Genomic DNA, 25,913 nt, shown 5'->3' with positions numbered 1-25,913 from the left:
TGTGTGTGTGTGTGTGTTGCAGAAGGTATGGTATGCAGGAGTGGATGTGTGTGTGTTGCAGAAGGTATGGTATGCAGGAGTGGATGTGTGTGTGTTGCAGAAGGTATGGTATGCAGGAGTGGATGTTGCAACTAGCCTTAGCAGGAAGAGACTAAAGAAAAGGAAAATAGTTTTGGCGAGAGCAGCAGAAAATGTTTCATTCCAAATGATGTTGATTTTCTCGATGAAACTGTTTGACTGTTCATGGGCTGAAATGACTTGTTTTCTCCAACAGACTATTTTTTCACAAAATTACTTCATGGGAATGACTTCTGCAAGGAAAATACAAACACTTCATCTCATCCATCTGTCAAAGCAGTTATAGCAAAATATGTGAAAAAATGAAAATAACTGGAAGTTCACAAAATTTCTGTCAGTTAACTTATATAAACATCTAATGAATAAGCCATGAAGTTAAGGATAAATTGACATGAAACAGGGCTGTGATGTTGACTAGATAATCTTTCAAACTCTCTCTTAGTTTTTTTCAATTGTGTTGTTCCTTCAACAGAGAGCCCATCCAATTATGGCGAGGCACAATTGAAAATTTACTTCACATGAAGACAATGCCACAGTCTGAGGAACAAGACCAGGTAATAAAATATACTGACATTGTCAAACATTCACAATTATCTTGTAATATATGCAAAAAAAATACAGAGCTTTAAATACATGTTTCAGTTTTATCTCCAGGTTAAATTTCCCTTTTCCCCTTCAAACTGAATAATGGTATTTAAAATTCTTTAGGGCAGGATTTTCTCCCTGTCAGGAGGGAAATTGAAGAGTGGGCGCACGGAGGCATGCCTCCCATCGGGGGCACGCCACCATTTTAAGTGGGCGGGCCAATTAAGGCCTGCCCAGTGTGACATCTACACAGAAGCGCCATGCGCTCCCTGTGCGGGCGGGAGGGAGTCCCTAAACCCAAGAGTGCGCTCTTTCGCGCATGCGAACGAAAGAGCGCACTCATCTCCCTGATGCTAAGCGCTGCCTCAGGAAGATCAGCTGTAATGTACAAATTATTTAAAAATAGAAAAAGAAAATCCCTGACATGTCCCCTCATGTGACACTGTCACATGAGTTGGGACATGTCCATAACTTTTTAATTAAATTTTTTGAAACTTACATGAAACCTCATCCTGCCCGTGGATGAGGTTTCATGCTTTTTCTGATTCCCGCCAGGGCTCCTGGCCTGCCTGCCAACCTTAAGGTTGGATGGGCAGGTCCATTAATTACTTCAATGACTCTGTCATTGCAGCCTTGCCCCCTGCTCGTCAACAGGAAAATCCTGCCCTTAAAATTAGACAAATTTCCCTGAGTCACTTTAACTTCAAATGTTTAGTAATTTAACTTTCCTCTCCGTTATTATAGCTGCACATTAAGGAAAATAATAAGGTAACCACAAATAATAAATCCATTATATTTAAAGTTGATTTGAAATCAGCCATTTATTTATTCTCTATTCATATTAAAACCTACAAAGGGTTACAGAAAAATATTTATATATTTATTATTTAAATATTTCGAAAGACAAAAAAGCCATTAGGCACAAGTCTGTCAATTTAAAGAACACCCCATACTTACCTGTCTTTCCAGCCTACTCTTCAATCCATCATTCTCCTGTTGAACCACATTTTGTTTCACAGTTTTCCTTAATGACTCAGTGATTTGTTTTTCAGAAAGAATAGAAGTGAATGTCTAAGGCATAAAACTGTCTACATTGTTCTATGAGTAATCCCATCCTTCTTTCTTTTGCACCTCTATCACCTTTCCATTCCCTACTCCCCCCAAACTCGAAATATGCGTTGAATATTTTTCTTTCATTTATAGGACGTGGTTATTTCTGGCAAGGCCAGCATTTATTGCCCATCCCTAGTTGCTTTTGAGAAGGTGTTGGTGAGTCACCTTGAATCATTTTTTTATCTGGCGTAGTAACAACAACAATGCTGACAGGGAGGGAGGTTCCAGTTTTTGACCCGGTGGCAGTAAAAAAACAATGATATATTTCCAAGTCGGAATGATATATGGCTTGGAGAGGAACTTAAAAGATTATGCTGTTTCCATGCATCCACTGCCCTTGTCCTTCTAGATGATAAAGGGGGTTTGGGAGGTGTTGTTGAAGGACCCTTGATGAATTGCTACAGTTCATCTTGTAGATCTTCTAGGATTGCCAAAAACACCAAATAAAATGCTGCACTTGTTTACATAATGTTTTCACATCAGTTAGTTTGAATTGGTTGTTACAGAAAGAACATCTTGTTCTAAAGCCTAAATTATGTGATCCTACAGCACGTTATTATACTGAAAGCCTATGAAATGGACTTAGCCAGTACATTTTCATACTGGTCTAACCTTGCTGATCCTATACTTCTTGTCTGCAGGATAGTTTTGGAAAACTTGCAAAAACTGAGCAGCACCAACAACCAGGAAACAAATCTGATCCAATTTATGCTACAATTCCAGAATTATCAGTGCAGGTAACATAATCTCTTTATATGCAACAAATGGGGCAGAATTTTATGTTGATCGGGCGGGCGCATGCCCGACCCGATTGGGCGTGAAATCGGTCGAGCCCCCTACATCATTATTAAGAGGGAAATTAAGCCCATTAACAGTGCGATTGAGTGCCATTTTCCATCGCCCATCCAACCTTACGGTTGGCAGGTGGACGAATGGGCCAGGCAGCCTTTATATTTTTCATGATGCCTCATCCAATGGCTTTCTGTTATGAAATAAAATAAAAATAAACATCTGTGGGCAGCATTTTTATCATCTATATTTTCAGGTGCCTGATTGTAATGCTGGGACAATTTCTCTGCTCTTTAAAACTTTATTGGAGCGTTTTCGAGTATGCAGCTCTCTGCCTTCGGGCAGCTTTATCTCAGCTCACCCGTGCCCGCGTTGATGTCATCAGCCACTGTCCATCCCCTCCCCCCCACTCCCCCCCACTCCCCCAGGAAATCGCAGTCGGTGGCGAATCGCAGTCCGGTATCCGGCCCCTTCCGGGCCAGCTGATCGCGCCCACCCACCGAGCTAAAAATTCAAGCCATGAAGTGTTTGAAAGTGATGACATATTTTTCTCGTTGATGAAGGGGAGAGAAATAATGGACAATGGATAACAGATATCCGAACATATATATAAACCGGAATTTTCTGACCCTGCCCTTGGCGGGAATCACGGTGTGCAGGACGGAAAATGTGATAGTCCAGCCAAAGGCCCATTGACTTCAGGCTGGAATTCTGGGACCGGAAAATCCCAGCCATAGATACTGTATATGGAGGCTTGAATAGAGCATAAGTATCAGCATAGTAGTGGGGCCGGATGTCCTGCTTCTTTGGTATAAATTCCATGCAATGGAGGGGTGGATAATACTTCTAGAACCCTGACAAGTAAAGCTGTTATCAATCTATGTTACTTTGAAAGCTTAGAGGATTTCAGGATATGAGTATTTATTTAGTGGATTTCAGGATATGAGTATTTATTTAGTGTATTTCCTGTAGCCTTAGTTCATAGTCGGAGAAAGTCATATGTCTATGAACTGTTTTTGTTGTAACAGGGCAAATTGATTGGCAGGTTTTATGCCACAGTTACTCCAGTGAGGCTGCTATAGCATAATGGTAAAATTACCAGACTAGTAATCCAGGATAAAAAAAAGACTTACATCTGTGCAACACATCCCAAATTACTTTTATAAGACAATGAACTACTTTTGAAGCATAGTCACCATTGTAATATAGGAAACATGGCAGCCATTTTGCATACAGCTAACTCCTACAAACAGCAATGTGATAATGACCAAATAATTTGTTTTTATTTGCATTGTTGATTGAAAGATAAATATTGGCAAGGACTTAAGGAATTATGTCCTGCTCTTATTTGATATTGTGCATGCGTGAGGGCAGATGGAATCTCCATTTAATGTCTCATCAAAAAGATGGTACACCCAACGGTGCAGCACTCCCTGAATAATACACTGAATGCCAGTCTCGGTATTTGAGTTCACGTCCTGCGGTCAGGCTTGAATTTACAATTTTCCTAATGCCTAGTGCATAAGGCATTTAAAAAAAGGAAATCTGCTGTCCTTACGCAGTAAGTTCTTTAAGTGACTCCAGACTCACAGCCATATGGTTGACTTTTAACTGGAATGTGGTCAAAGTCTGTAGCATTGACTCGGCTGTATATCTTACAGTAAAATCATTTTGTATTGACATGGAACTGAAAGCACAGTTAATGGTCTAATTTGAGCATTATGTTAAATTGACTGAACTAGCCTCATTAACAGGTCACTCTATTTTGGTTTGCAGAATGACAAGAGAAAAACTGAAGGGATTAATCCAGAGCCACATTTTGAATCTCCTTCATCAGAAAAGACCAAGAACATTTATGATATTCCCAGAGCGACACATAACAGGTTGTCACAGGTAACACACATGCCTATTTGTAATAGTCAGTTCCACGTCCATGGGCAGAATATTACGCTTGGCAGGCGGGCGTAAGCCCGACACGCCTGAGCATAAAATGACGTGTGATGACGTCAGGAGAGCATCCCAACGTTATCCCGCAGTCTCGTGACATTTCGTTTGGCGGGCGCATGCTGGAGTCGGCTTCACACCCACCAACAATTAAAAGGCTTATTAAGGCCATTAAGAAGCTAATTAAATTCAAATTTACGCTGTCCGTCCAACCTAACAGTTGGCGGGCAGGTAAAAAGGCCAAGTGGCCTTTACATTTTTTAGAAAACCTCATCCGCGAGTGGGATGAAGTTTCCTAAAGCAAATAAACATCAAATAAAAATGTTATTTTTGAGTTAAAAACATGCCCCTGCTCATGTGACAGAGTCACATAAAGGTGACATGTTTTATGACAATTTTATTTCTTTTATTATTTTTTTAAATAGCGCTTCATCTCCCTGAATCAGCTGCATGCCTCAGGGAGGTTGAAGTGCTCTTTTGCGCACATGCACGAAGCTCGCACTAGACCCGCTTACCCTCCTCCCCCCGTGCACACAGACAGTGCTGAGCACTGCCATCGTGCTCCATGCTGGGTGTGCCTTAATTAGCCTGCCAGCGTAAAAGCATGGTGCAGAGCCGATCGCAGGTGGTGGCCGGCTTCTCGACTGCCCCCACCAGGCACTCCCACCAAGGGCAAAATGCTGCCCTATGTAGCAATATTATATGCAGTTTTTAGAATCGTTTTTACACTGGTTAAAAACTCCCATGAGGCAGAGGTGTTGGGGTATTTGTAAAATCATGGCCAGTTTAAGATCAAAAGTAACCTAAAAAGTATGTATATTGGTACTTGTTACGATCCTCGTCGAGACCAGTAACTTAAGAGATATGAATTCCCAGTGACCTTTGCAAAGAAGTGCATAACAAGATTTCATGTTTTAAGACTTGTACTAAAATCAACATCAACTGAACATTGCTTAGTAGGCAACTAGTACACTAAGCTATGTAAAAAGCAGCCCTCCTTTGACTTAATACAATGGACAACCTCATTCCATTGTTATACATTCCAATGCACTCTCTGTAAACATGTGGGGCAGGATTTTCCGGCCCCTTCCACTGCCGGGATCTTCTGGTCCCACCGAAGTGAATGGAAGTTTCAATGACCCACCGCACCCGCCATGGTGGGACCTGCCATGGTCTTAAGTTTAAAGTCCAACTCCTCTCTTAATTAACAGGATCCCTTCTCTCAGCTTCACCAAGGTGAATCGTCCAGGGTTCATTTAAACCAAGTCCTTTTTATTCAACCCCTTGAGCACAGTCAAATCAACTCCCTGTTGTATGGTTCCGTCTGGTAATTCTGTGGTCTCCAATTTTTCACAACCCTTGCTTCCTTGAACATGGGGTCCATCCAAACCAGCCCTACACTTGGCGGTTAAGCCAGTCCTTTGCTTCTGCTTGACGTAGGAGTGCCTGTCGTGAGCTCTCTCCGCAACTCTTTCCGTCTGACTGACTCTGAGAGCCTGTGAGTTTGCCATAGTCAGACCAACTGCTTCTTCCTTTGTATCCAGGTGTTAAAAGCTCTCAGCCATTCTCTGAATCCTGACTGATTTGGAACCATCACCTGGGTTATTTGACTTCACTGTGCTAGCATGCACTACAGGATGTCGGAAACTTAACATGGGACAGAATTTTTAGGTCAGAGTGCAGGTGCGTGCCCGACCCGGTCGGACATGAAATTGCGTGTGATGACATTGGGCAAGAGTCCTGACGTCATCCTGCGCTTGCACGACATTTCAGTTGGCGGGCGCGTGCAAGTGTTGGAAGCGCGCCCGCCGACAATTAAGAAGACGATTAAAGTTGTTAAGTTCCAATTGTCCCTGATCACGGTCTGACCAACCTTATGGTTGGCAGACAGGCACATCTGCCAGGTGGACTTTGCATTTTTGATGGAACATCATCCAAGGGCGGGATGAGGCTTCTTTTATTACATAAAATAAAAATGGATGGGCAGAATTTTCATCATGTATATGTTCAGGTGACTGATTCTGATGTGTGGACATTTTTTCTGGATTTTAAAATCTTTATTTAATTGTTTTGAAGTCTTCAGCTCCCTGAGGCAGCTCTCTGCCTTCAAGGAGGTTTCATTCCGTGCTCCCCCGTGCCCGCACCTACGTCAGCGCCACCCTCCTCCCACCCCCACCCCGGCAGCGCTGAGCGTTTCAGCGCGCACTTCATCCTGGATGTTAATTGGCCAGCCAGCGTGAAATAATGGTCGGGGCCCAATCACAGGCGGCAGTCTGTTTCACGGCTGTTCCCAGGCCCGCTGATCGCGCCCACATGCCAAGCTAAAACTCCAGCCCATGAGTTTACTAGTGACTTAACATAACCAAAATCTGGAACTTATTTTAGAAAATACATTTTAAAGCCATTTATTACAACTTTATGGGTGGAATTTTATGGCCCTGTCAGAGTTGCGGGGGGGGGGCGGGGGTGGTGGGGCAAGGCTGTAAAATGTGAGCTGTTCAAAAGTCCATTAACTTCAGCAGGACCCTGAAATCCCACTGGCGTAATATTCTTCCCTATACATCATATCACTGACTGCAAGGTTCCAACTATAGACTGCTCCCTTACATTACAGTGTCTATTCTGATATAACTGCTATAACCCTACTATGATAGGTTATTCCTTTTAGATCAAGTCTGTTATAATTGGTGCTAAATTGCACCTAATTACATATCAGTTCTTTAAGTGGCATTGCGCAGTGTTACTCCCACTTTTGCTTAAGTTTAACTGATTATTTGAATTGGACTTTGATCAGCATAATTACATAAGGAGCATAATTGAATGAGAAGCACATGAAAGTGAAAATATCTATATAAAATTTATGCAATTGCATCTAAAGTCAAAAATGGACACAATTGTTTTGAAAAATTGTAAAATTATTTGTTTCATCACTCCATTTTTTATTATTTACAGCCCAATCAATGCCCAATTAAAACAGAAAAGCTACGCACTTGTTCACTGCCTACAGAATTTAAGTGTGACTCAGCTATTTATGATACACCAAGAAGCATTCTTACAGCTGTAAGTGTCATGGGGATTTAAGATAACACCTACTCATAATCTGTCTAACATATATATTAGTAGGAATTATTTTAATTCCTATTTTAACGTTATTTATATTATGAATATGCAGCTTCTCCATCAATGTGCATTGATTACATATTAAAGAGGTTAATATTTACTACACAATAAAACCTTTTTTAAAAAGGCAAATTATTGAACTATCAAGTTCTCCCATCTGCGAACTCTAATTAGAATGGCTGACGTTCAAAAGGAGTTTGTTTATTTATTTATAAAAGCCTACCATATTGAGGAGGCCAACACGTTGGAAATGTTCACTGCACATCTCCTAGCAACTGGTAGCAGAGTTGCACTCGGAAAAGTTGTCCATGTTTTCTGCCAATCAATGGAGCCATGTAACCCAGCAAATTCAGAAAAAAGAGGAGGAAGAAATTAAAGGGTAGAATATCCTTGTTCTTCTCAGGTTGGGGCTGAAAAAGATGAAGGGGGCAAAACTCTGCATTTAACAATGTATCTTATTTAGAAGTGGTTGATGCTGACACCAGGTGCTCAAAATATAAAATATACTATTCCCCACCCAGCATTGACATCACTCACCTGATGAGCACATAATAAAACATGTATAATTTTTAGGGTAAAAATGCTAAAATTGCTTCAAATCAATTAGACAAGATATTAAGAGAATAATGAAATGTGAAGATTTATGTCTAGAAATTGATATTTAAGTCAGGTGATAATACTTGCAGGGAAGTTAAATTATATTCAGAACATTGGTTTTAAACATTTGCCACTGATCACAAATTGAATTACACAATACAACAGCTAGAATTGTTAATTGACATAAAACTACCCAGAAAGAGCAGACATTTTTTGAATATCTGTTAAAGGGGGTTTTGAATTTGTTACATACTACTTAAGAGTCCATTACTCTAATATTAGCAGGTTTTGTAAATTATGTGTGTTTAAATATTCACTGCCTCATTTGCATTAATATTCAAAAACTGATTTAAGTATTTATTTTAAACAAATGCAGCAGTGGAAAAGAGTGAGGACAGCGTCTAGCGATTCTGGAATCTACATGTCCATGGCTTCAATGTGAGTAGTAAAAATTCATACTAATGGGTTTCCATGGAAACTCAATATCCCAAAAATAAAATGTCATGGTATTTTTACTGAATTTTTAAAAAACTTATATTCCTCTTTCCCATCATATTGCAAAACTCTCCCTGCGTGAGGTCTTCTAATTAAAGTGAAATAGTCTGGAGCGTAGATATTATTGATGTCTGTATTGTTTCACAAGACAAATAAGGATCCTTTTTAATGTAAAAACAGAAAATGCTTGAAAATCTCAGCAGGTCTGGCAGCATCTGTGGAGAGAGAACAAAGATAACATTTTAAGAGCGCATGACTCTTCTTCAGAGCCCTTTTAACATGGGCTGATGGACAAAGACCTAGAAATTTGGCCACATAACATCAAAACAATCTTGTAAGCCTCCAGTATGGTGGGCAAAGAAGAAGTTCATTACCAGCTGGAAGTGCATCATCTTGCATATTGGTAAAGACCAGCTGGCAAAGGTTCTTAGTAAATGACCAAAGCTAGTACCACTTAAGACTTGTCTTTCTAACTCATGTAACTAGCACCTTTTCAAATTATCCGTCAATTGACTTAAACCTCTTTGTTACTGGAACACTTCAACAATCATCAGTAGGCACAAATTTAGTTATGGACATTTTCAATACTTGATATAAGACACCATTAAAGATTCTGTTGATTGTGACTGTTGGGATTCACCAGGAGCAAAATTAAATTTTAATTCATATTCAAATACTGAAATAGTTTAAGCTGTTCAAGCCTGCATCCTATGCTGTAGTGGTGTCCTTCCACTGTCTAGGCACACATCTTGCTGTCACTTGGTTTAAATTTGGACATGTGAGTCCCTACTCATAAGCTCCAAAGTTGCTACAAATTGTTCCTTTGCAAATGAAGCATCATCACATAAACAATGTACATTAGCTGAAAATGATCTGTAACTCCACTACAGTGACCAAAACTAACTCAAAACATTGTGCAACAAAAGGAAAATAATACAAATTGCTCTCCACTAATCCAAGGTTTATTCTTTTTAAAGCAAAAAAATGCTTGTTGCCAGAAGAGAACATTTAGGCCAAAATATATCACCCCTGCTCCACCTGGTCTTTATTGCTGGAAAATGAACAAAATATGGTCTATAACCTCTTCTTTAAATCTGATTTTCATTAGCAATTTTGATTCTAAAATTAAAATAGATCACATATTCCAAATTTTTCCATAAACAGCTGGATTAAGACAGGTGATTTTTACATCTAAGAACTATCATACCCATCAGTAAACACTGTTGACTTCAAGACTATGTTAGAAAATAAGCAATTGCATCTTGAAGGGGATATTGTTTTTATTTCATCCTCTTTGATCATAGACCCTGTATGTACATAATCATACTTTTAAGGACATTGAAAATGGGAAATTAAGTCGCTTTGTAGCTATCAGATGCTTATGATAAAATAAAACTAGTTATATTTTCTTTACAGTAGAGACAGTACCAGCACAAATTCATCTTTTGACTGTTCAGAACAGATAGACGAAAAAGAAGAACATTTTATCAATGAAACCAAGTATGTATACCTGACATGATAAACTAAAAGTAATCAATACAATTTAAAATAAATTTCAAATGATATTTAACATGGCTTTTAATTTCCCAGTGCAAAATAGAAATGTAAAATGCAAAAGATAATATGTGGAATCAAAAATGAGATGACATTTGCACAGTGAAAACGAGCAATATTTAAAACAATCATTTGCTAGCTTATATAAGTGTAGTAGTACATTTTGATTAGTTTACAAAGAGATGTGTATTTATATAATGTCTTATCATGGGTCCAAAAACACAAGCACTGAGTCCCTGGCAGTGACCTTGGCATCATGCTGCCTTCCATTGCTGTCATTGCCAGAGTTTGCTGTGTCACTGGGAGGCCATCTTATTTTCAGTGTGACAGGCACATACTTTCCCCTAAAGCAATTTTCAAAAGATTCTCCTCTTCATCACGGGTCTAGGTTGCTTCCCAGTGGGGCCCACTTACATCTTGCTGGAGGCCTGATCTCACTGGGCGTTCCAGCCTGCAGAGATAAGATGTGTGCCATTTGGGCCAGGAAAGAGAATTCTACTGTAAGGGGTCTGCAGTCTTTTCCCAGCCATGTCAGTGCCCTTGTAAGGAATGGGCAGAGGCCCTGAATGAGAAATCCCAGGTTAGATTGGGAAGCATTGTATCTGAGTCCTGAATTATTTCTGAATATTTCCACCAGAATTATTTTGAAATGCAGTTGTTACTTTTATGCGCTGTCCTTTGTGCACATAGCAAGATCGTACATTCAGCAATGGGATGAATGTTTATTGTGGTGATTGTTAAGGATGTAATGTTGGCAAGGATGTTGGGAGAGTTCCTTCCTTCAAATCATGCTAATGCCCACTTGAACTAGCAGACAGGATTTCAATTTAATATCTTATCAAAGGTACAGTGCCTCCAGCAATACAGCATACCCTCAGTACGGCACTGAAATGTTGTTTAATAGATGATATAGAGATAGAATTAATATGGTAAAGATTAACAAATGATAACCTCAAGACAGCATACCGGGCTGAATTTTTCTGTTGGCGAGCAGGGGGCGGGGCCCACTCGCCGATGTGGGATGATGTCAGGGTTCCCCAAGACGTCATCCCGCCCCATCTAAATCTTCAGGAAGGCGAGGGCACAGCGAGATCAGCTGTCCACCCACTGACCTGTCAGTGGCCAATTGAGGCCATTGACAGGCTAATTAAGATGATTAAAGACCTGCCCATCCAACCTTAAGGCTGCGGGCAGGCCAGGAGCCTCAGCGGGCTTCTGATAATACATGAAACCTCATCCACTAGCGGGATGAGGTTTCATGTCCGTTTTTAAAAAGTCTGATAAAGTTTATGTCCTTTTTATTAACATGTCCCATCTCATGTGACATTGTCACATGAGGGGGACATGTTAATAATTTTTTAATTTTTCTATTTTTTGACTTCTTATCTGTCAGTAAACTCCATGAGACAGGACTTTGCTTCAGGGTCTTTTGCGCACAAGCTTGAAAGAGTGCACTTTGACAGATGGGGAATACCTCCGCTCCCCCCACCCCCTGCACCAGAAGCACATAGCGCTTCCTGTCGGGAAGGCCGCCAAAGGCCCGCCGACTCAAAATGGCGGCAGGCCCCGTTTCGGTGGCGGGGATCAGCTGTCTGCCCGCCGCCGAGCCGGTGGGGCCCGCACGCCATCTGAGGACAAAATTCTGCCCAGTATTACGTTCTCACTCCTGACCATTGTCGCATTATATATTGAATTTTAGAGAATTTTCGAGTAAATGTGCGACAATTGGGTTCAAAGCTTTAATATCTTTGTATTTGTATTGGTATTTTGTTGACACATATCTTGCAGTCTGTGTGCGGCCTACTAATTTTAAAGTAAAAGTACAAAAAGCACATAACATTTCTACGTGATTTTTATTCATGCAGGAGTGGTGTATTAGTACCAGATGATATCTTCCTCACTAAAAATCAGCACTGTCCACTGCAAACACCACATGGACATTCTCTTTGTAAGATATCTAATTTCTTACCTGAGAAGAGAAAGCAATTAACCTATCAGCATTTCAAAACATTGTACAGGTGTGAGAAAGCATTTGTTTTTTTCACCACCTTAAATTTTTCAGTTGGTGGGTTGCCGTAATATCATTGATTGTGATCGAAGATTTTCAGGACATTTTCTTTCTCCCTAAGACTTGTGCCTTGAATATAAATCCCCCTTCTTGGGGGACATCTGGTGTGGGGTGAGCTCAGTCAGTTGAACGCTCTGCTTTCCCACCATCTTCCAACCGGAACCTGCTCTCTTAAGCGGGCGAAAAGGACACCCACAGAAAGGGAGCGGGTTCCAGCTTAAAATATGTAGAGTAAGTGATGATTTTACTGGGACCCAATTTCAATATTACTTGGAGGCCTGAGTGGGTGAACAGCAGCTGCCCTAGGCTCCCCTCCCACTGCTTGTGGCTTGAACCACCGCCAACTGCCTCCAGAGAAGGAACCATCCTCATGGCTTCCCTTCTGTCACCCATTCCCCTGCTGGACTTGTAGCGAATCTGGCTATGCTCAGGGAGGACTCCAAGAGAATGCATGCAAACGTTGCCCGACCGTTAGGATGGGCGCCAGATTCCCGAGTTCACTGACCACTTTGGTGCTCATGAGCCCACTACCCTTCCCCCAATGCCCCCACAACTTTTAAACTCAGGCCTTGGATTCAAATCCAACCATACAACTGAAATGAAAGATTCCTCTCTACCGGTTTTAGACTCCGAATAAAATATGTTTGTGTAAACCCAGCCTGTTTACAGTGGACACCTGGCTGCAACACATACATGGCTAAAACTTTGCATAGAATTTGCCAAATTATAGTGTTCTCCTGAGTACTGAGACCTACTTTGTGGCAGCATACACAAAGCTGGAATTTCTTTATTCTGTAAGAGTCGCTCAAGATCTCTTTATGCTGACTTAGATACAAAACTTAATTTTTCATTAACCAAAATACTCAGGCTTTCAACACAAACAGAAGTCTGAAGGTGTCCATGACTACTCACTTTGACATTCTAATGACTATTAACACTTTTTCCTTTATATGAATGTACTTTTCATAAACTTTTGAGAACAATTAAAGCATTTGAATGGAATACATTATTAACTAGAAGTAGTATATAGTAGCTAACTCATTTTTTTGCACTAATCCACAATATAATTTCCATGAAAATACCAAGAAATAAAAAAGTTTAAGAGGATGTCAGCTCAGCCTATAATCAGGTCGATATGCAGGATTAGTACAAATCACTGGCCTCCCCATTATTCTCTATCTCTGCAGCCTTCAAGCTGCAGCCTGTAGCCTGTATGTCAGCCCAAGCCCTGAATATGGGGTCAGCAAAACCACATCAACTAATTTCTGATTCTGCTTTTGTTTACTGCTCCATTCGTTTCTCCTGTTTGAATTTCTTGGTTCCTTGAGGTTTATTTTCAGCTTTCCTCCCTAAATTTGAAATCAGGATCTGTTAACATTGGCAGTTTGGGAAATATGCATTTAAGCTTTATACATCTGACCCAGGGGCTCTATGTATGCAGTTCAGTCTACCATATGAACAAAAATTTTGGACATTTCTCTACTTAAGAATTGAATCTGTCCATCTATTTACTGAATATGACAAATTTGTTATGATAAAGTTCAGTCTATTTTAATGCAGTAAAATCTGTGAGTATGGCAGGTAAAATTGTTCATTTTAAGTGTTTTTAGGCATTTGACTTGTTTCCTAGTTCTTGGTTCCCTGGTCTGGCATAAAGAAGCTCCCCACATCCATTACATTAGTTCCAGTAACAACTAAGAAAAAACTTTGTTTCTGTTTTTTCTCTTTCCCACACACTTTTTTGGCGTTTTATTTTCCCAAAGGGAGTAATTCCATTTCCTGTGCCCTTTTACATATTTCATCTTGCATATTGTATATTTTTATGCAAGTTTGTTGCTTTCTCAACTTTAAATAAAACAGGTACCAATTGTTTCTCGCTCTGCTAATGCATGGACCAAAAGCCTGTATAAATGGATAGAGCATTGTTTCATGCATCAAAAGGAATACCCATAATAGCCCAGCTATAGAACACTGAATGCGTTGATTATACAGTTGGTGCAAAGCAAAGTTTAAGCTGTCCCCAGTGGTCTGTTAGACTGCCTACTTCATTGTTAATCTTCCTGGTGGACCCGCCAACTGCCAGATAACACTTAACAGGCATTAAGCTGTAGTGAACAGAGCTCCATATCCCTGGGTAAAGGACAAACCTGAAGGCAGCAGTGTAACACAGATCTATTGGTGTTGTTCTGTTTTAAACAAACAGCAGTGTCAACTGTATCTGTAGTATATTCCTTTACAAACATTTACAAATGTGTTTTGTGTATGGTTCCAATAAACTCCATCACTATAGTTCAAAGGAATACATTGTCACGAAATTATTGAAAAAACTTGCATGACTGACCTTCCAATTACAAATGATGAGGAGGAGTGAAAATTCCCCTTGCATTGTAGGGATGCAGCAAAATGTTAAAGCATTTATGAAAAATTGGTTCAGGATTTTGCTACACCAAGCACACAGGAAACCTTTTGGATGAGATTTTTAATTCTGCATCCCTCCTTAGAGGAACATTTGATTCCTTTGAACGCAATCAAATCTGAAGTTTGCCACCCTATCATTTCCCAGGCAGTGTGTGTTAGAACTACAAGTATTATCTTCCATTGGGTCTTGGAGCATCTTCTAAGATATTTTTAAAAGATTTGTAACCTTGTGTGGAGTGTTGGGTCAGTGTGAATCCCAAACCCTAACTGACAACGTTTTCACTGAGTAGGTATCAACATTTACAAATTTATTTTATTTAGCAATGTTATAGAAGAAACAAAGCTGGCAAAATTGGATGTTACGGTTTTTCGAGATTATATCAAAAATAATCTGTCATTTCAACAAGTAAATGAGAGAGTCTGGTAAGTAACTATCATTATTCTATTATTTAATATGATTTCAAATTAAAGGAAAAAGTTCAAATTAAATCATACACTTTCAAAAATTGTCTCATTAATTATCACTGAATATGACATTGTTGATCACTGTGCATACTTTCAAAATAAAAATATTTTTTTTCAAAATAAAAAATATTTAAGAACGACAAGATGGAATCTTCAGGAAAGTCAGAGGCATTTTGAACAAGCTTACTCCAGAAAAGATTGACAAGCTATGCCTTGAGCTCCTCAGTGTGGGTGTAGACTCTAAACTGGTCCTAAAAGGGATCAGTTTAATGATAGTAAACTCATTTGCTCAGAGATAATAAAAAGTGTTGCTCAGGCATCAGAACATTCCCTGGCGTTTGAGGTGGGAATGGAAGAAGGTCTGTAGTAACCAGGCTTGTACTGTTAAACTGAACAGGCCTGATAAAATGGCTGCCTGTGTCGTCCAGCACTGCTAGCAATGGTTGATGGCAGAAGGAGACTCTGGGATGGGTCTTCATGCTGCTTTGTGTATGTCACACAAAAGGTGCTGCCCGGGTTGGTTACAGCAACAACTTTCAAATATAAACGCAGAATTAATGGTCAGAAAATTGTTGAGTTTTCTTATTAAAGCAATTCACCCAACATGTGATTTGTTTACAATGCTAATCAAGCCTTTGAGCTGAAGGAACAGATTTTACTCTAACACACACACAGTCGTACAATTACCTGGGTGGAGTACATTGTGAAAAGTCAAATAGGGAGAATTATTGGCTTATAATGAAGCTTGCAGATTTCTATCCATTTGAAGGAGTGGTCAGAAATTCAGGTTGGCCCTTTTACATTTTTCCTCAATGCATCTACCCAGGCAACAAACTCTTATATGCAAGTACCGTGCCCTGAAATTCTGCCCCATCCTCCTACCCCTTTTCAGATAATCAAGACAGGAGTAATTTTCTATAAACTACTCCTGTGGCATCAGCTTTTATCATGACTGATAACTCACGTCTAGCAAACTTGTGAGTAATGAGGCTGGTGCCACCTTGTGGTTTGTTTCACAACAGTTACCAGTTCTCAATACAGCTATCTATATTCGAACTTCCAATTCTGCTGGTACATTTCCTTCAATGATCAGTGTTCATTAACAAAATTCTTCTTCTTGGTGATAGTGTCATGTCTTTGGATAAGAAGTGTCCTTTTAATTTTGGAGATCAAATCTTGGCAATCAACAAACTTAAGATCAATGACATAAAGGAATTCAACACACTTGTCAACAAATCGTTGGAAGAGGAGGTACATCACATTCCAGCTATACTGAATGGCATCTGCTGTTTAACCATGTTATGTTGAAAGGTGTGTTGGTAATTTTGATGGTCTAGAAGATCCTTGAGAACATGATGGCAGCAAGTACCAGAATCACACAGTGCAGAAGAGGCCCTTTGGCCCATCGAGTCTGTACCGACACGTGAGAAACACCTGACCTACCTACCTAATCCAGTTTACCAGCACTTGGCCCATAGCCTTGAAAATTATGATGTGCCAAGTGCTCATCCAGGTACTTTTTAAAGAATGTGAGGCAACTTGCCTCCACCACCCTCCCAGGCAGTGCATTCCAGACCGTCACCACCCTCTGGGTAAAAAAGTTTTTCCTCACATCCTCCCTAAACCTCCTGCCCCTCACCTTGAACTTATGCCCCCTTGTGACTGACCCTTCAACTAAGGGGAACAACTGCTCCCTATCCACCCTGTCCATGCCCCTCATAATCTTGTACACCTCGATCAGGTTGCCCCTCAGTCTTCTCTGCTCCAAGGAAAACAACCCAAGTCTATCCAAAACTAAAACAGAATTACCTAGAAAAACTCAGCAGGTCTGGCAGCATCGGCGGAGAAGAAAAGAGTTGATGCTTCGAGTCCTCATGACTCTTCATGAGGACTCGAAACGTCAACTCTTCTCCGCCGATGCTGCCAGACCTGCTGAGTTTTTCCAGGTAATTCTGTTTTTGTTTTGGATTTCCAGCATCCGCAGTTTTTTGTTTTTATTCAAGTCTATCCAACGTCTCTTCATAACGTAAATGTTTCTTCCCAGGCAACATCCTGGTAAATCTCCTCTGCACCCCCTCCAGTGCAATCACATCCTTCCTATATTGTGGCGACCAGAACTGCACACAGTACTCCAGCTGTGGCCTCACCAAGGTTCTATACAACTCTAACATGACTTCCCTACTTTTGTAATCTGTGCCTTGATTGATAAAGGCAAGTGTCCCATATACCTTTTTCACCACTCCACTAACATGCGCCTCCACCTTAGAGATCTATGGACACACTCGCCAAGATCCCTTTATTCCTCAGAACTTCCTACTGTCATGTCGTTCGTTGAATACTTCCTTGTCAAATTACTCCTTCCAAAGTGTGTTATCTCACACTTTTCAGGGTTAAATTCCATCTGCCACTTATCTGTCCATTTGACCATCCCGTCTATATCTTCCTGTAGCCCAAGACACTCAACCTCACTATTAACCGCCCGGCCAATCTTTGTGTCATCCACAAACTTACTAATCCTACCTCCCACAGTCATCTATGTCATTTATATAAATGACAAATAATAGGGGACCGAGCACAGATCCCTGTGGTACGCCACTGGACACTGGCTTCCAGGAATCTCCACTCTGATCCTATTGGAATATGTAGGCCCTTTTCTGCTCATAGGTGGTCACATTACTAGAAGCACATCTCAAGCACCTGTCTGTTCTGGGGTGCTGGGAAATGTAATGTTATGTTGCAGTTTGGGAGGATGGGGGCAGAGAATTGTGACCCAACCCCCACCACCCAAGAAAGAAGTAACCAGTGCACCTGCACTTCTCCCCACCAGCCCACCCCCCTCCCCACCACTGCCCTCTTTTGTAAGGGCATCACATGCGGAAAAAAAATATTCTCCAAGGTGCTCTCACCTTCAGGGGCCTGGGCTGCTTCCCTGGGATAGATTGCCATATTGTTCCACAGGTGGTCAATATGCCTCGTCACTGCAGGCACCAGCCAATGTAAGAATTTCCTACACCAATCCTGCCCTCACCCATTCTCTCTGACTCACTGGCCTCAGAAATACCAGGTGTAGGTTCTGCCTCATCAGGCTGAGTGGGAACCCCAAAATGAAGCCAGAGCCTACTTTTCAAACCTTACACTACAAGAGTTACAGCAAGAGCATATTAAAATATTCCAAGACTTTTGCCTTCTATATCTTTGTGTAGTACTCCTGCTGGCTACATCACATTTAAAAGGTCTCTAGGAGGGAGTGCGGTATAACTTAGCTCTATATCTGAGATTCTTCTGTGAGAAGTTATTAATCTCAACCACACCGTTGTTGAGAGGCAACCAAGTAGTTTTACACAGTAAGGGAGGGGCATTGGGAAACCTTCTCCCTCAAAGTCTTGTGACCAATTTATAGGTGCTATGATCCATGGAATATGAGCGAATTTTAGGAAGGGCAGAAGCATCTTCATTTAATTCTTAAATAGCACCTGGGGAATAAATTGAAAGTTTCAAGTATAAAACCAAAGTAAGCTGGGGGGTCCTCTACAGATTGTCAAACAACATGAGTATATATTAGAAAGGTCTTTTGGCTTGTCCAAATTCATTCTTCTAGAAGAAGATACTGTTTCCCTTTCCTCTATTGCAGCATCCAACATCCTTTACAGTTGACTGCAAGGTTTTAGCCTCTGTCACCCTGCCTAGAACTTTTTAAGGATTAATTATACGTCAGTTGTTGAGTTACAGTATTTCATATTTTTACAATTAATTTCCCAAGGAAATCTTCATTTGGAAATATCCCTAGTTCACTAAAAGGTTTATTCATTAGTATTTGTGTGACTAAGTTTGTCAGTAGCTTTGGAATGTTTCGTTTCATGTCAGTTTATATTGTTGGGTTTTAAAATATGGTAGATAGACTACTCACCCATACTCAATGAGAACAGCCATTATTGCAGTGCTCAGTGGAACATAAGCATTGCCCAGGCATCATGATTCCTGTAAATTAAGGTGTTTGAGCTGTACATTTCCATCTCGGCACATAGTCTAAATAGAGTACTATTCAACAATCTGAGGCATTGGAACCAAACTGGTGCTACTTATGGAAGTCTCAAATCAACTGCATACTTTTAAGACTTAGTCAGCTTTGTGTCAGCTTTAGAAATGGTGAAAAGCTAGGAAAATGGAGGTCCAAAGAGGCTGGGGAGTGGTGGATGAGGGCAGGGTCCAGGTACCTAGATCATTAAAATGCCATGAACAGGTACAGAAAATAATCAAAAAGGCTAATGGAATGCTGACCTTTATATCTAGAGGACTAGAAATCAAAGAGGCAGAAGTCATGCTGCAGGTGTACAAAGCCCTGGTTAGATCACGCCTGCAGTACCACAAGCAGTTCTGCACCTCACACCTTAGAAAGGATGTATTGGCCTTGGAGGGAACGCAATGTAGATTTCCCAGAATGATATCAGAACTCCAAGGGTTAGATTATGGGGAGAGATTACACAAACCAGGCTTGTATTGCCTAGAATTTAGAAGGTGAAGGGGTGATTTGATTGAGGTTTAAGATATTAAGGGAAACAAATAGGATAGAGAGTAATTATTTCCACTACTGAGTTCTGGCACTGATGGGACTCCCAGTCTGATCGGCCGACAGCTCTCGAGGGCAGGCTTCCTCCCACTGAGGGGCACAAGTCCCTTCTTCACCTCCTTAAGGTGTTATGGCTACGGAGCAACCTTGTTTTACGTCGGTCAGCTCAGGACTGGCATTTCTTCCTGGTAGGGTGGTGAGCATAAAATTCAGACCCTAGAGTTCTTCCAAGCAGAATATTTGCTAAAATAGATATAGATATGATAATTATATGGAAATAAGGCAAGAGTAACATCACCACAGCTCCCACCTCATTTCCTGGATCTTCATTCGGCACTTACACAACATGGAGTGTCTATAGGTTTTAGTTATAGATCAGCTCTTTCTCAAATCAGAGCTCTAAGGGCTCAAAGCAAAGTACTGGAGGCTGAAAAATTAAAGCTTCTTTTATGTTTTAATAAAACTGATGTGAAACAATAAGATAAAGGCAAAATACTGTGCATGCTGGAAACCTGAAACAAAAACAGAAAATGCTGGAAAAACTCAGCAGGTTTAGCAGCATCTGTGGAGAGAGAAACAGAGTTAACATTTCGAGTCCGTATGACTTGGAACAATGATTGACTTTGCTCATCTGCTGACTCTTTGAAAAGGATGAGCTTGTGCCAGGGCTTTTTCAGAATTAATCCAAACTCAGAATTACAGGTAGGGTTCAGATCAAGTCAGAAGCAAACCCTAGACAACAGCAACCTGCACCTACACCACATTTTAAGATAAAGAACATTCCAAAGAAATTTATAGATAGTTGTATGGAAATAATATGCCAAGCCAGCGAAGGAGAGTTCTGAGGGATAACCAAAAGTTCAAGAAATGAATGTTGAGGCGATTTTTAAAAAGGAAAAGTAGAAGTTTAAGGAAAAAGTTCCAGAGATTAGACTGGAATCAGAGGAATAGGGAGTATGTGGGAGGGGGAATAGAGTCGGAGGAGGTTGTGGATACAGAATGGGGTGAGGCAGCAGAGGGATCGGAGGAAGGAGGAGAATCTGACATGTATTGAACCATTTCAAATTGATAAACGTTAAACCTGCATGCTTCAAATATCTTGCTTTTTACTGACTAACATGAGAGCAAGTATATTGGGTGTATTTCTGGAACTGTAGTCTAACTAAGTGATTCTTTCTCAGGTGACAGTCACTATATTGCGACTACCTGAAGCACCGAAATTTGACAGTGAAGAGCGTAAATGAGATAAATGAAAAATGAAGGAAACCAATAAAATGTAAGTCACGTTTACCCATTCATTAGGCAATGGGAATTTAAGCTATTTGTAAATAACCTTTAATATTCAGATGACCACTGTGGTGCTTGTGGATTACTTTATTCCTCTATCTGCAGATACTAACACAGCTTCTGATCTCTGCTCATCAGAGTGCAGAAGAATATAACCATATCTCACTGTAAAATTCTACCTACATCAGTAGTGTTGATAAACACTTTCAGACATAATACATTCAGATTCTACCAGATGCATAACATTTTGCTTTCAGTTTGCTTTTTTTTAAAGAGTACCTTCCATGAAAGACATGCACATTATTCCTTCATTATGAGTAAATATACATGCATAAGGGTGATGTGGAAGAGTATTCTAGGAGCCATACTTCACAAAGCATCAAACGTCCATGACCAGTTTCACAAGGCTATAGAGAAAGCAAATAGGGCACTGTGATGAATAGGTAGGTAGTTAAATAGAAATATTGCAAGCTATTGAGATGGCAATTGAGATCTGTGGATGCTGTGTTATTAGGTATGTTCAAGACAGGGATTGATAGATTTTTGTTTATTAAGGGATAAGGGGATAGTGCAGGAAGGTGAAATTGAGGTAGAAGATCAGTCATGATCTTGTTGAATGGCAAAGCAGGCTCAAAGGGCTTACTCCTGCCCCTATTTCTTATGTTTTGATACAGATTTTCTGAAATCTAATTAGCTTAACATTTTATATGCAAATGTTGAACCTATGTAGAGTATGTTTAAGGAAAGTTATGCAAGTTAATTATATTTTCTTTCTTACACAGGGTTGTAATTTACATTCAGTACAATCAAAGCGCTAATGGTGCTGGAACTATCACCGGTTAGCATTGATCATGCCGAGTCATCTAGCAACAGTTCATCAGTATTTGTTTTTATCTTCCTTCTCAACCTTCATTCTTTAAATCATTAATGATTGGTGTTGAAGAGATCTGGGAATCTTAATGGCCCTTTCATTTAAGTGGTTGAAGTGCATAAAAACCTAGCACAGGTTCACCACCTCAGCCATCTTAAGCATGCTGGCATTTCCTTTATTATCCCTAGACAAATGCTGAGATCAAATATAATACAGTCTTCATTAACATTTAACAACCTGCTGTGATTTTATAGGCATAACAGTAAAGTGTCCTATTTAGCCAGCTGTGTTTTTTTTAAAGATGAAATCCCTGTGCATTGTGATTTACTAAAAGGCAATTTAATTATTGAAATGCAAATTTTGAAGCTTTTAGTGAGCATTAAGCACATACATACATACAAATCCATTGTAAAGTGCTTGGTGTGTATGCTGGATATTTTTTGCTGCTTATACTAGAGGACAACACAAAAAGATGTATTAACATTATTGCTGCTGCCAAAATTTGTCCTTCATTTGTAAGACAATTAATGCCACTACCAACATGCACTTTATACTAATCCTCCTTATGCCAATGTTACGAAATAATAATATTCATTGTAGTGAGTTTAGGTACAATTAATAGTCACTATCTTACACAGATGCATTTAAATTAAGATTAGTTGATAAGTATTTTTTAATAATTATATTCAAATTTAATGCAGAATAGAATTAGTACTTGAATTGATGTAGCTAAATTGAAGATTAATTTTGCTGTGTTATACTATAATTTTCATGTCATATTTAAATTGCTGTAGCTTAAAATAGTTAGAAAACACAAGGTGTAATACATGCACTGTTCTGCCTCTTCAGTTGCTCAATAACTGCTTGAGATTCTTTGGTACTGACACTGTGAACACAAGGAAAGTTCCACTCTCCAGAATTGACACCCCACACCTTGATAAGCACCAAAATTCTCTGTGCACCTTCTCAAAATTTATAAATTTAACAAGCAGTTAAGCTTTTCAGTTAACTAGTAAATCACCAGTATTGAATTCTTTAAATGTTTCTTCTTTTTGTATCTGGAGCACATAATCCAGGCAGACACTTTGGTAAAGCACTGAGGAAGAGCTGCATTGTTGAAGGTGCCATTGTTGAGATGAGATGTTGAACCAATTGCCGTGTTGGGTGCACATTAAAAGGCCACATGGCAATATTTGAGGTCGGTTGAGGTAGTTCTCTGTCCTGGCCAATATTCATTCCTCAACCAAAAATCACTCCAACAGGTTATTTGGTCGTTTATCTCATTGTTGTTTGTAAGATTTTGCCATGCACAAATTGGGCACTGTGCTTCCCTGTAACATTGACTCCACTTTGAAAGAGCATCATTGGCTGTGAATATCTTTGTAAAATCCTGAGGCCATGAAAGGCGCTATTTAAATTGAAATTCTTTACCTTTTAAAATTCCATTATAATCAAAGCAGCATCTCAAAGTACTAAATTAAAAGAACACAGTGTTAATATCACTTTATAATTCTTCTGAGCAAGAAATATTACTTGAAAATATGAAATGTATATGACACTAAGCTTATAGCATTAATGGTAAAATTGCAATTGTTTTCTGCAAATAACATTATAGTGACTCAGTTGGATTGAGATGTAACTATTGTAACTTGTAAGCAAGTATTGTAAATTGTACCAATGAATCCATAGAATTTTAAAGGATGGGTTCAATGTGAGCATTCAGGAAATGCAACTACTGTATATTATATTTAATAGCATTTATATTGATAAAACAGAGCAGCATTAGAATATGTTTTCAAGAAGGACGCCCTTTGTGAAAATAAAAAAAAATCTGACAAATGACTGCAAAATTGTGTTATTTAAAGAACTTTGAAGTCTGAGAATAGTGTGGTCATTCAAAGTCCCATTGTAGCTCGAGACTTTGTGAATGTAACATCCAATAGTAGTTAGCATCTGACATCACTCTGAACTGTCTAGCATATTGATAGTCTCTGAAATGTGGTTTCTAAATTTATTTCAGGTTATGGTTGGTTAAATTTATACTGTATACCATTTTGTATCTGAAAATGGTTTTAAAGTTAAACACATAAGAACATAACACAAGAAACAGCAATAGAAGTAGACCGTTTGGCCCCTCGAGCCTGTTCTGCCATTCAATAAGATCATGGCTGATCTTCTTGTGTTTCGATTTCCACATTCCCATCTACCCCCCAATAACCTTTGATTCCCTTGATACTAGTATGTTGAAAATAATGAGTGAAAAGGCAGAAAGTTGAAGCGGTACAGGTTACATCATAAGATAGAATGCAACTCAAATATGTATAAGAGAACGATTCGAAGACTGTGTCAACCCGATACCACTGAATTGGAGTGGCCACCCAATTCAGGGTGTACAGTTAACTAGTAGCTCATGAATGAACCAGGCCTTCCACCAGCCTGCCTGCCAGAACTGCTGGTTAAAATCTGCTCTATAGCCTTTTAATCATTCCCTTGCACCTGTTATTTATAACATCTCAGATCAGATTTGTGGTGACAAGTAACTGTCAGAATGGATGCTGACAGTCCAAAGCTCTGTGGTTTTGATGTATGATGCTGTCCATAAAAAGATAACACAGGGTTACCGACAGAAAACCTGAAGGAGGTGATGATAAACATTTGCTGTTATTTTAGCAGTCGATTAAGAAGAAACCCCTGTGTGATAACCTACTTGTTTGCAGTTCTCCTTACCCCCAGCAGGTGCTGCAATTATCGCATGCTGCAAAATATATTCCTTTTCTTAAACCTAAAGTACGCACATTTTTAAAAACAAAACTTGTTTATGCCAGCTTTTAGCAGGGATTATAAATTACTTTGCATTGTCTTCCAGAAAAAATGGATTCAAAAGATACTCCCAAACAATTCCAAATGACACTCTATAACCCTGAGTGTCATGCTTTTGTAGGGTGGACTTTTACAGCCCCTCCTGATGGCAGGGATTTTCCTGTCTCGCTGAAGTCAATGGACTTTCGAATGGCTCACTGTATTTTATAGCCCTGCCCCCACCGTAAAGGGGCTGTAAAATTCTGCCCCTGGTATCAGTTATCCTCAAACCTCACGTGAATTTAGTAAATATAAATTTTGACTTGAATCTGTTGCAGTGCAAGTGGGGGGGCAATTTTCATTCCCTTTTCTTCATAAAATTATTTACATGTTAGAGAGTATAGTAACAGCACGTTTGTAATTTTAGCCACATCGCTTTAAGTACAGTGGGAATAAAGCATTCTTTATTCTGCAGTGAAGATTTTTTTTTGTTTTATTTTCATTCCTTCAAAAGCCTGTCACTGTAGTGCTTCCTCCTCCAGCTAGGAGACTAGACAAGTTTTGTAAGTAAACTTCCCTGTCTAACATGAAAACCAACTAGAAGATTGGCACCCTGCCCGAGTTCCCTGACTCTGGGGATAGAAACGAGAAGTAGCATCCCTGTTCCTGCCCCAACAGTGATCAATGAGTTCAGTACAGACTAGGGATCAAATCTATACTGTTTCTAACATGAAATAACTTCCCTACTCAATGCCTTAAAACAGCTGAGCCTTCAGCTCTAATGTTGCTTTCTACACCCAGACCAGTTTTTAAACTCAGTCAGCTATTTGATTCCTAAAAATTAACCCATCTGGGCAGTCTCACGGATGGCACATCGTCAAATGCACTCTGAAAATTCAGAGAAGTTATGTTCATTGGATAGCTGTTGTGTGCATTACAGTAGATTTCCATTTAAAAAGTAGAACAGCACCTAAAAGCTAATTGTGGCAAAGATTGAGGCCCCAAGAAACATGAGCCCAGTCGATCATATACAGGCTTGGTGCAATTCCTACGCCAATGAGTAGCATGCCATGCGAGTCTGGGAAACTTCATTAACATTTAAATCAGGCTTCCACAGGTTATTTCGGAGGCCAATTTAAATTTAACTGTTGCCAGCAAGGTTT

The 25,913-nt window shown here is 39.8% G+C and overlaps 1 protein-coding gene across 1 annotated transcript in view; it reads left to right on the top strand.

Annotated features, from left to right (window-relative positions):
• Positions 1 to 23,790, top strand: part of LOC121289657 (pleckstrin homology domain-containing family S member 1-like) — a 32,651-nt gene extending 8,861 nt beyond the window's left edge. The window contains exons 7-16 of the mRNA XM_041209282.1: positions 551 to 632; positions 2,418 to 2,513; positions 4,342 to 4,458; positions 7,462 to 7,569; positions 8,603 to 8,664; positions 10,138 to 10,221; positions 15,083 to 15,184; positions 16,354 to 16,477; positions 20,975 to 21,069; positions 21,863 to 23,790. Of these exons, the coding sequence (XP_041065216.1) occupies positions 551 to 632; positions 2,418 to 2,513; positions 4,342 to 4,458; positions 7,462 to 7,569; positions 8,603 to 8,664; positions 10,138 to 10,221; positions 15,083 to 15,184; positions 16,354 to 16,477; positions 20,975 to 21,037 (838 nt within the window). The 3' untranslated portion in view covers positions 21,038 to 21,069; positions 21,863 to 23,790. The remainder of the gene's footprint in view (positions 1 to 550; positions 633 to 2,417; positions 2,514 to 4,341; positions 4,459 to 7,461; positions 7,570 to 8,602; positions 8,665 to 10,137; positions 10,222 to 15,082; positions 15,185 to 16,353; positions 16,478 to 20,974; positions 21,070 to 21,862) is intronic.
• Positions 23,791 to 25,913: the final 2,123 nt, after the last annotated feature.

The sequence above is a fragment of the Carcharodon carcharias genome, chromosome 17, assembly GCF_017639515.1.
Source record: "Carcharodon carcharias isolate sCarCar2 chromosome 17, sCarCar2.pri, whole genome shotgun sequence".
NCBI lineage: Eukaryota > Metazoa > Chordata > Chondrichthyes > Lamniformes > Lamnidae > Carcharodon > Carcharodon carcharias.
Note: the sequence above shows the minus strand (reverse complement) of the source record. Positions and strands in the feature narration are given on the sequence as shown.